The sequence below is a fragment of the Schistocerca cancellata genome, chromosome 7, assembly GCF_023864275.1.
Source record: "Schistocerca cancellata isolate TAMUIC-IGC-003103 chromosome 7, iqSchCanc2.1, whole genome shotgun sequence".
Taxonomy (NCBI): domain Eukaryota; kingdom Metazoa; phylum Arthropoda; class Insecta; order Orthoptera; family Acrididae; genus Schistocerca; species Schistocerca cancellata.
Window position 1 is genome coordinate 307,189,688 of NC_064632.1, and position 12,215 is coordinate 307,201,902.

Consider the following 12,215-nt stretch of genomic DNA (forward strand, 5'->3'; position numbering starts at 1 on the left):
TCAACCAATGTGCTATTGCACAAATGCACATAATTTTCTGGCTGAACAGTTTATAAAATCTTTAGAGCTTACTTCTGTAATGTTCATCAATTCAATCAAATCGACATCTACATATCTACCCAATGACTTACCTTTAAATGTTTAGAATAGTTCAGATTTCAACAATTAACCAAAATTGCATACATATCTTGTACGTAAAACTACAGGAAGGGAAATATATGATTGCATAAAACTGAAAGTAAATACACAACTTTCCATGCATTTATTACTGGTGTGGTGTGGAAAAAAGGAACTACAATAAATATAAAATTTTTGAATGTACAATGGAATCTCAGTACAACAATAGCATAAACAACAATAATACCAGTAGCAGTACAAAATAATTTATTCTTGCCTCAAATTCTATTGTTGCAATGTGAATGCATTTCAATTAACTATCAAACGGTATTCCGGGGGATCGGATATGAGTGAAAGGTTCAATGTCCCCTTCATTCTATTTACCCTATCATTGTAGAAAGTTGAGCCAAGCAGGAAACGTACCAGCCAGTTGTGCACTAGCCACTGGAGTGACTGCTGTTTTATCATGTAGGAGTCCTTGGCACTGTACTTAAAAGTTTTCGCATAAGCTATTGGATTCCTGGTAATTTCCCACCCTACTCTACTAGTCATGTTACTAACTTTGCTATGAGTCTTGTTCAAGGTTTTGATCCAAAAATGGCTTGGAAACAACTGTCATGCACACCTGAAGCAGTTCCAGCTGCGTTTGATCATCAAGAGGATACTTCAGATCAAGATGACTGCACAACCTTGACCTAGAAGCCCCGTCTCAGGATTTGAAACTGACGATGATTTGAGGTGAGGCGTGTTCGACATCAAGATCATCAGCGCCCTGATGAGAAGTCAGCATGCTAATCTCATGTGTGGGGATGAAGGCTGTCCTCACATGCGGAGTAGTTTATAAGATTTAGAACTGGAAGCATCATGAATAGTGATATAGGAGATGGGCGTGAGAGCTACAAGAGTGACTGAGAAGGAATGGATAATAGGAGATCGAGTTAGGGGTGGATGAGAACACAAACTAGACTGAAAATCCTTTATATTCAAGATATTCATGAACCACCTTTTCAAATATGATTACTCATGTGATTGGATTTCAAGGGAAGGCATGGGGATTACAAATGAAAAAACCTTATTCTCACTTTTATGACTTGCACGAAATTATGGGAAACATCGTTTGTCATACTAGTAATGAAATAGAGCACTTAGATCTTAAGAAGAGTGACCCAAGATATTCATTTTTATACCCGACAGACAGGACAGATAATAGCTTTCATTGATCTCTTGCTCATGAGTGGTATCTCGAAAGACGACGAAAATACTAGGGAGATGAGAAAAGCTATAGATAAATTAGCTGCTTTTCAGAAAATAGGGGTTACATTTGTCAGCCACTGTCTGCAGTACTACAGCCCATCAGAGTACTTGACAGCAGATGAAACATTGCTCTGTTAATGTGGTCAGCATCCCTTCAAAATATTTATACCATCAAACCCTAATAAGCTTGGTCTAAACTTAGTTTAAATATGTGATGTCAGAATGTTCTATTACATTTCAGGTATCCCAAGTACTGGAAAAGAATTTACAGAAAGAAGAGAAGCATAATTTACCCATACTGATCAATGTGTTCTTGGAGTTACTGTATCAGTAATAGGAAACAGCTGAAATGTAACAACTTCTTCATTTCCTACCTTACTGAATTTTACTGCTTAACGGAAGGTGCAGTGGCTGTTTTGTACAAACTTCGCAAAGACAAGTATACAAAACAGAAAACCAGAAGGTGGCCATTGAGGTACTTCCGTGGAATTTTTTTTTTTTTTTTTTTTTTTTTTTTTTTGCCAAACCCTTAATGGAAAAAGGAATGCTCGAATACTGCGAGGCGAGAGCTTTTCGTGTGGAAACTGCAGAAGTCTTGGGAAAAGGTGAGGAGCTGTGGAAACGATTCCCTGTCACAGCCAACCAGAATTTGCAAATTAAATTAAGAACATTTAACTTGTGTGATCCTTCAAAAGACGCAAATGGAAATGAATTTTGTGCCAAATGCAATTCATATGTATCTGATAAAACAGTGTAGTGCAATAGGTGCACTATACTCTTATCCATTTACAGAAAAATTATATTTTTGCTTGTATTATTTTGCAGTTTTGTCAAAAAGGACCATACTCTTATTTAATTTTGTGTAGGTATTTTGATATGAATTTGAAGGCTACTCACGGCTAATGATTATACATAATTTCCACACAAAGGATTTTTGTGATTTAACATACTATTAAATAATGAAATTTATTGATACTAAGTATCATTATGCACTATATCTCTACACTAACTCCATCGGAAAGGGAGCAGACAGGATCTGATCCAACAGCACCATCTATTTCATCTCAAACCACCATACTACTTGACAGTTAAATGATAACTACACTACTGTTTGTAAAAAAGTAAAACACTCTGAACCAATGGTCTCCAACACACCATGTTAAGAGCAGATGTAGAACAGCAGAACCATAGTAACTGATTTAAATGGCAGAGAGGTAAATGAATAATGAAGTGTCACTATGCATTGCCAAGATCACAGGTGGAATATCGACATGTGCGAGTGTTCGAATGGGAAAGAATGATTAGTCTCCAGGAGGCCAGTCTGTCATTCCATGAAATTGCATCTTGTACAGGGCACAATACATGATACAGTGAGGTGTATGTGGAACCAAAAGAGAGAAGGCGGCTGTAAAAGTGCTAACAAAGTAATGGACAACACAATGTGACCACAGCACAAGATGACCACCATCTTGTCCACTTGGCCATAACAGACAGAGCACCTTCTTCCACATTGTTGATATGAGGTTCGAGCACTACAACGGGGGTGGACACATCTGCATCAACTGTTCAATGTTGTCATCTGCAGGCTGGACTGGCAGTACACATGTCACTGCATCAGTTTCTACTGACCAAAATCCTCCAGCACCACATACTGCAGTGGGAACACAGACAATGATGGTGGCGTGCTGGGTGGCAAAATGTAGTGTTTTTGGACGCTTCTGGCTTGAACTTGTCATACAGTTATGGCAACAAACACATTGAGTGCCACTGCAGTGAACACAATCAGGCGAACAGTATTACTGGGCAGTACAATGGACGTGGTGTGGGGGACCATTGCTTATAACATGCAATCTCGTCCCCTACGTCTTGAGGGCAATTTGAATAGCTACTGCCGCAACAGAGTTTCTACACCCCATGGCACTGCTCCTCCTGCAGGTCACTCTTCACGCCATATTTCAGCAAGACAATATCTGGCTGCATATAGCAAGACACATATACCTTTCTTCAAAGAACAATGTGTACCACTGCCTCCCTGGCCTGCCAGTTTGCCCGATGTGTTACCCATCGAACATGACTGCGATACGGTTGGTCAGCAAATTGTTCATTCAGGTCCTCCTGCAGCCACAGTTGATGCTTTATGGATGCACTGATAAACCATGTGGCAAAGTGTTCCCCAGCAACATGTTCAGGCACTCTGATTCCATGCCAGGTATCTAGCAGCTCTGACTGCAGCACGTGGTGGCACTACTCTATACTGATATTCCACAGTCACAGTGTATGTGTAGGTCTGTAAATCTAATAATTTGTGTAGTGTCATGTCCACAATTGGTGGAATAAATTTCAGTGTTATTACATCTCCCAAGATGCTTGTTTACATTTCTCTGAACAGTAGTGTATGACTATAATAATCTCCAACTGCAATAACTTCTGCAGTCACATTACTGTCTTGCACACTGGTTTTCTTACCAACTAAATCGATATGTAGCAAGAGAAAATTTTTTGTTCTTTGTATTCATCCAAAACAAATTGAACAGAGCTGTGTGTAATGAATCTACCGGAGAGAGATGAGATGGGGCTACAGACTCTTAGCACAGCAGAAAAACATACTGCACCGATACTAATAACTCAACTTTTTAAACTTGATTTAACATTTTGTGCAATCCACTAAGACCAAACTGTTTCAAAATTGTTTTGAACAATTTAAATGTAACTACCACAATTAACATTTTTAGAAAGCAGATACTATCAAAACTCGAAATATTTAATTTCATTCTGTGCATAACACAAATATTTGCGCATTCATGATTTTTATATTAAAATTTTCAATAATTTGTGACTCAATACTTCTATTTCTTTAACTTTGTTAGAATGCATTGTTTAATTACCTGCAAGACTGCCATAATGAGAATTGCTTTTGCATGTCTCCTTACAGCTTTTTTGGTCTGATGATGTCATTGTACTGAGATTTCAATGTAACACTATAGTAATACACTGCTACTAAAATATGTAAAAGAAATAATGTGTGGGCCGAGATAAACTGAACTGCGTAAGGGAACTGATACTCTATGTTGGAAAATATTTTGTTCTCCACATAAAAGAATATTTGTAACACATATTCACACTGCCTACAGATGGACTGTATAGTTCAACACTACCAGCATTGACTGCTGAGATAGAAATGCACATAAATAGGTTTCTGTCTTTTCATCATATATTGATTACTTAAATTCAGCTTATCTTGGCTCACCCTGTATTTGTGAAACAGTCCAGTCAAAGTTAGGAATGTAAATATCACCTACAATATGTAACAGTGAAGCACATACATGCATACACATAGCTATATGTGTTAGAATGGCCAAAGAGTTAGTTACATAATGTTACTATAACAGGAAAAGCAAGCATGAAATGAATTAGTACGTAAATCCTCACATTCAAACTACTACTGTATCTGTGGTACTGAATATTACAAGCAATTCTTTTTCTTTCTTTCAGAAATTTGGTGCAGCACTTGCTCCTGAACCCACAGTTATGTTAGTAACTGTAAACCAAATTGGCTACTACAAGGAAATGTTTCCACCAGTACCGTATGCCACGACTGATGTAGGTGTGCAAGTGTTTTTGGACTCGGCACAGATGGGATTTTCCAGTCAATACATCTTGACTGTCAGTCCCATTTTTTTCTCTCATTTTGTGTGTGTCATTTAGCTGAAGGTGTCTACGTAATAGCTTTTTCTTTGGAAATGTTGAAATTGGTGTTTGTAAATATATGAGTTTACACATAGTAACTAAAAAAGGTGATACACTCAAAGAGAAACAATTTGTTTTTGTGGACAGAGGACCAAATCAATGAAATAATTTCACCAGCAATCCATGGAGAAGTAAAAAAAATGTATATCTGCCATGGAAGTTCAATGTAAGAGTTCCACTGCTGGATGTGGTTATATCAAAGAGAGAATCCCTGAAAATGAATTGTGTATCACAGCTGCCATGGAAGAAGTCAATTAAAAATATTGTCAATAACAGCAGCTGAACTGACAACAATTCAACCTTTGTGGGAGCTCATATAGTCTGGACAGAAAATTCTGGGTGTAGTTATGACAAAAGACTTCTGTTACTAAATTATGTAAGTGCAATTGAAATGTGTCTACAATGTCTTCAATCGTGGAAGACAGACAAAGTTTCAGTAACAACAAGGACAGCTGAAAGACACATTGCTGTTCATTAAAACTGCAGAAATAGTTATCACTGCTGTCCAAGGGCACACACAAGAAATATGTAGTCAAATTTTAATGCAATCCCATATTTTTTGCAGGTTTCTGCAAGTAAAGTGGTACATTAAGAAGTCTACATGCCAAGTATCAACAGGTTAAAGAAATGTGCAATCTTTCCTTCATCCCACTTCCTTCCCCTTTAATCCTTCTGCCAGAAGGAGACACTGGACTCTGAAAGGTTGCAGATTTCCATAACCTTTGTATGTTTTTTTCTCCTGCCTCTGCTTGGTGAGTAGATTATTTTACCTATTCAATTATATTTTCAAAAATTTATTATTTTTGTTGATAAATCTCCTGCTACTAAGTTACACAAGATATTCACTAGGCCACCTTCCTGAGTAGAGGGCACATTTTGTAGGATGAGAGTGGGTGAAATAATTGTGAAGTTACATTACAATAAGACTTCTAGGTTCCTGAACTATACAGTGCATAGCCAAGACCTAATAAATTAAACACCACTGCTTGACATGAAATCTTTAGATTAGATGTGTAGCTGTTACATCAAATATAGAAACAGAACTTTCAAGTTTGCTTTACAGGGAAAATATATGCCATTGCTCTTACTTCCACTCTTAGCACAAGATACAAGAAACTGTAATAACAAAATGTGAAGAACGTAATTAAGAAGCATGTTTAAGTAAATTTTGCTGTTCTATTCCACTACAGTGCCCGCAAATGCACAAATGAGACAAGATATTTTTTTATGAAGATGTGAAGAAAATTAGCGGTAACATGTGAGGCACGCAGACATTATTTAAGGTATTGTAAAGTGAATGGAAATAGACACACCACTGAGCTGTGATTGACATAAAAATAGTAGTTGGTTGATACTATGCACATGAATTAACTACAGCAGCCATAAAGCAGGAACTGTAGGCTGGACAGACCAATGACATTGTCATAGGTTTTTAACAAATGTAGTAAGTAAAGCAGAAACGCAGATTTAAATAGTTAATGATAAAACAGTGAGAAAACTGTGGAAGAAATTAACGAAAGAAATGAACCAAACGTAAGTTGCCAAACAGCATCACAGTCCTCAGTAAGAAATTACAACAAGAAGAGAGAGCAGTAACAGCAGCTACACACTACTTTTATCTACAGTTTTAAGTCCTCTATCAGTACACAGCATATTTAAATACAATGTATTTCATAGCAATTTTGTTTATGGAAGAAGCAAGCAAATCCAGCTGCCTGTCACCTTACACAGATTTCCTGGTGGCTCTTGTCTACATCTCTTATGACACAGATATGAAGCACAAATGATTTTGCAAAGTTCGTCACATACCAAGCCTACGAGCTGGCTCAGAAATTTTTTAAGAGAAATGGCAATTCAATCAGAATTCTTTTAAGCTGGATTAAACAGATTCTTATCCTCAAGCTCAGTAAGCATGCTGAATGCCAGGCAAGAGAGAAGTCTCTGCATTCGTAACTTCATCTCAGAATACCACACAATCAAGGAATGAAGATCTGAACACCACTCCATGCACACTTTTTATCTCCTCTCGACAGAAATGCCACTTTAATTTCAAAGAGAAAAAATAAAAATATATAAAATATGGCAACAAAAATTAATTTTGAAAAAAAAAGTTAAAAATTACGGCTTCAGTTTAACAATTCTGAAAAATGTACACATCTGCTGTTCACAAAAACAAGCAAAAACCAAAAATAAAATCTTTCCAGTCATTTTCAAGGAAATGAAAAGTTGAAAATTAAAAGTATAAGTCCTTACCTGCACCAAATTGGAAATCAGCATAGGAAGCATCGACAGTGGGAAACGTAAAATGTTAAACAATGACAATGATACAAATGCCGTTTTCGAGTCCAGCACATTTTCTTCCTTTGAAAGTATGAATGACGCAAAGGAGACTAGAGATACCTAAACAGAGCAGACAAAAGTCAAATATCCTTTGGTATTTTCTGGCAATACATGAAGACTGACGTCTTTCTTTATCTTTTTCTAAAAATCTCATGGCCCTGTTTACAAATTTCTAATCAAGTAATTTGGCTCCAGTATTCTTCGCTCTCCAATTGCATGTACCAAATTTCCTGAGAATAATAGAGGCTATGTTACAATGGACCAAAGGCTGGCAGTAAACCACTCCTTTCTCACATGGAAATGAGAAATGGATCAGGACTGTAATGTAAAAATCCACTGTTGATAATCGCCCAGGGAAAACGATGATCTCCTACACTGTTCTATAAAAATGATGAAATACATGGAGAAGCTGTTCCATTGTTTGCAAGTTCCCTTGTTCTACATCAATCAGAATCTTAATTGTGGATGGTATACTAAATTTTGGAAGCAAAAGGGGAGGGGGTAAAATTTCACTCACTTTCAGTATGCCAGATGAAGTGCAAAATGTGTGAACTTGTTGGAATGTGACTTTAATTATTTAAGTTGTTATCTGGGAGCCACTAAATTATGCAGACAAAAAACAGCTTACTGGAAGGAGCAGCAGCACATTTCAATTTAGAAAAATATGGGAGTAACAAAGATTTCATTAGGTAAGTATTAAGAATATTTATTATGTATTATACAAGAGATCCACTGTGATGTAACCACTAGTGCAGCCACTGACCTTAGTTTATCTTACATCACCTTTAAATGAATACAAGCATTTAACCTAATAAAACAGTTTTATACAGAGTAATATGTAGTTGTACTCTGATATTACTAAGGTACAAAACGAATGTTGTGAATATTCCAAACATTACCCACATTTAACGAACCAATCCCTGTAAAGAATTATAGTACAGTATTCTATCAGAAAACCAACTAAAAAAATGTTACACATCTTTCCCACTTTACCAATCAAATCCTTAAGCACAAGCAAGTGTTACACATTACTACAACCTCCACATAACCATCAACACCCCCCTGTAACCAACATAAATGTGGGTGGTGTGAAACAATTCCAAGACATATTCAGTGCCATGAGAAATCAAAAAGAGAAAGAAAGATTGAAACAAAGAAAAAGCAAAGAGAAGCGTAATGGCGGGGAAGGCCTACAATTAAGACTGGTTCAGGCTCACCTGTACGACAAACACTATTAACATAGGAAGCATGGTCAAGGGCATACGGATCATGTTGAACAGGGTTAGGCATACAAATGCCTTCTCAGGATCCAGAACATTTTTCTCATCCCACATAATATATGTGGCAAAGGTTGTTAGGGATACCTAAAATGCATGTCATAAAAACATTTAATGAACATTATTCACATAATACTTGTGTAATTTATAGTAAACCTGAACCAATAACCACAACACACAAACGTGTCCTTAAACTGTGAAATATTCTTTGGAGTTTTATTGCTGATGACTTACATTTGAAAACATGACTATCTTTAATTGCTTATGGACCATTCACTGGCTCTCTTAGTTTGCTCACTTCAGAATAGTAATGCAAGAATTTATATACTCATAAGGACAAGTTTGTGAATTGTTTAGCTTTAAAATTTCACCAAGTCTGCACAAGCTGTGGAAAAAGTTTCTCATTAATATTTGTTCAATTTCACCACATCTTCAGAGTAAATATATTTCCATATTGATTGTTGCTGCTGCAGTCATTCACTGTAACTGTTGCACTAAAAAACAAAAATAAATAAATAAATTAAAAAAAAAGTCAGCATAAGATAGTGTTAGAAGTGTCTTAAAACTTGCATGTATTGCTGTGTTATAACAGTCAAATTACATACATGATGGGAATAATTTCTATTTTCTGCATACGTAGGGTCAGTGTTAACGAAGTTGCTGATGTGATATTTGAAACAATATCCAGTGTGCTATTTTGAGTCAAGGATTTTCCTTCAAAATCATTAAAGCTGCGACTCTTTCATAAGCATAGTTATAAAAGAACAATTCCAGTATTTCATTATTTAATCCATGACAAAAAAAAAAAAAACACAGCTACCTTAGTTTATCACTGCTAAAAGCAATAATTATCAATTGTTTTGTAATAATCAGTAAATCAATATTGTTTGAAAAACCCCATCAACAATCTTCGTTTGCACTGACTACCTATGAAACAGAAAAACCATGTCCGGGAAGGGCGGGGGGGCAGTACATGTTACAATCTAGTATTAACAAAAACAAAATACAATTTCTAGTGACAAAAGTGTACTTTGATAGCGTATAAATACTTTCACACAAATAAAAATGAAAACCTGGGCATCACTTAGAAAAAGGATCAAAAATCTCTAGTTCCTTCGGTGCAACAGTCCTTTGCTGACATCAGTGATGACTGGAATCTGTCCCAATATTGTAACTGTAAACCACATTCATTGCCTGTCGTGATCCTTGGCATGAATGTACTGGATTATCAGATTGTTCAAGAAATTCCTCACAAACATTAATTGTATGTTGTTTTGATCTCTGTCATCAAACCTGTAGCATACTTTTTGTACATTTATGCACATTCAAGTTTACACTTGAAATCTCTTGACAAACCAACAGTCCAACTTCTGCAAATTCTCTAACAATGCCTTAGCACTATCAAAAGCATGGATTCTTTAAATTTCATTGCTTACAGTTAAGGTAGTTGAGGACTATCTATCTGATTGATGACCAGTTCTAAACTGAATCATCTGTAACATTGTCGTTCACACGGAGTATTATCTTAGTAAGCTTGTTTCAAAAGTTCAAACATTTTTGTGAATGTTTCCTCACTTCCATGCTTAATTTCACATAGCACTGTTGTTCCACATGGTAAAAATTGCTGTAACATAGTAGCACCATTGATTTCAACAACAGCAACAAGTCTGAAACCCAATACTTTATTAACCATGTCAGAGAATGAAGTTATTGAAGAGATTGTGACAAATACAATGCTGCAAACAATATGTTACTAAAATACTTCTTTATCACTTTAAAAAGTTTGGGCTTTTTAGCAGATGCTATTCTCTTGAATATTATAATCAGCAGAATCTCACAAGCATTTCACACACTAAGTATTGTCCATTGAATAGAAAGTAAGTAGAGGTGAGGACATGTTGGAATAAGTCTAAAAGTTCCCTATCCAGTTTCTCGCTAATGAGCAACTACAATTCCTGCAACGGTACTCGAGTAAAAAGTGAGACTACGTCAAAATTTAGGAGTATATATGATGGTGCAAGTCTTAAGACTTCGAGGAGAGAGCACTCCAGTCGTTGGATTTGAAACCTGTGGGTTTGTGGCGATATGTGGACGACACTTTTGTTATCTGGCCTCACGGCAGTGCTGAATTTATTTCTTGAGCATCTTAACTCGCTTCATCCCAGCATCAAGTTCACTATGGAGATGAAGAAAAACAGTGAACTTCCGTTCCTGGACATGTTGGTACGGAGAAAAGAAGATGGCACATTAGATCACGCAGTGTACCGTAAACCAAAACACGGAGTTATATTATACTTACAGGCCACTAGCTGTCACCATCCTACGCAACAAAGTAGCTTACTTAGGATGTTGGTTCACAGAGCACGAGCCATATCAGACTCAGACAGCTTATCCAATGAGCTACTCCATCTGCGTACCACTTTCCAACAAAATGGATATTCCGAACAGGAGATTCGTCGTGTCTTACACCCAGAGCGGGTTATGCAATGGAAGGAACTGAAGAAGGCAACGAACAAAGGGGAATGGTCATCTTGCCATACTTAGGCAGTGTCTCTTCAAAAATAGGAAGATTATTGAAGAGGTATAACGTTAAATGTGTCTTTCGTCCGCCGGCAAAACTCAGAGCTCCTTGGACTCATCTAAGGACAGCCTTGGCCTAAGAAGACCCGGTGTTTATGAGATTCCTTGTAGCTGCGGCAGTCTTACATCGGACAAACTTGTCGCACTGTAGAAGAGAGGTGTACTGAACACCAACGCTACACTCGTCTGGAGCAACCAGAGAAGTCTGCAGTGGCCGAGCATTGTCTCAGTACAGGCCATTCTATGAATTATCAACACACCAAAATTCTCGCGTCCACGAGTTCGTACTGGGACAGTGTTATTAAGGAAGCAGTGGAAATACGTAGCTTGACAAATCTTGTAAAAAGAGACACGGGCTTTCAGCTCAGTACAGCTAGGGATCCAGCAGTGGCCATATTGAAGTCGCATTGAGCGGAGACGAGTACTATTGGTCATATGACGGATGGAGATTCGCCAGCAACGTAAGTATTTCGTTCACAACGGGAGGATGGTAACGCGCCAATGCGGTTGTGGATTTTTGCTTGCGGCTTCGGACAGAGGTCGCTGGGGCAGCCGATGGCAGTGCAGACCAGAAGCGGCAGCCTCTGCACGTGCGCTGAAGTCTTTCGTTCTTCGTCTTGCAGATGCCGTTGCTGTCCTTCCAGCTATTGGTTGATATCGTCACTATTGGCCATCGAATTTGGTGCCTTCATGCATGTGCACTTCTTGCCTCAGACTGGCATAAATAGGGGGCTATAGTCATGCCTTAGTAGTGTGTTCGTCGCACCTGAAGATGTCTGCCAGTTGCGCTGATGAAATATTGTGGAGTTTTCACTATGACATCAGACGTCTCGCCCGAGAACCGTTTATACAGTATTAGAGTGGTCTTACAGTTTCCATTCTACAAAGCTTTTCTACAAA

At 37.5% G+C, this 12,215-nt stretch overlaps 1 protein-coding gene across 2 annotated transcripts in view; it reads right to left on the reverse strand.

Moving 5' to 3' along the window:
* Window positions 1–12,215, reverse strand: part of LOC126092471 (multidrug resistance-associated protein 1) — a 362,912-nt gene that overhangs the window by 99,420 nt on the left and 251,277 nt on the right. The window contains exon 13 of one of the 2 annotated variants that reach the window (XM_049908084.1): window positions 7,372–7,518. In XM_049908084.1, the coding sequence (XP_049764041.1) occupies window positions 7,372–7,518 (147 nt within the window). Of the gene's footprint in view, window positions 1–7,371; window positions 7,519–8,675; window positions 8,823–12,215 lie in introns of both variants that reach the window. The other variant, XM_049908085.1, reaches the window with a different exon arrangement.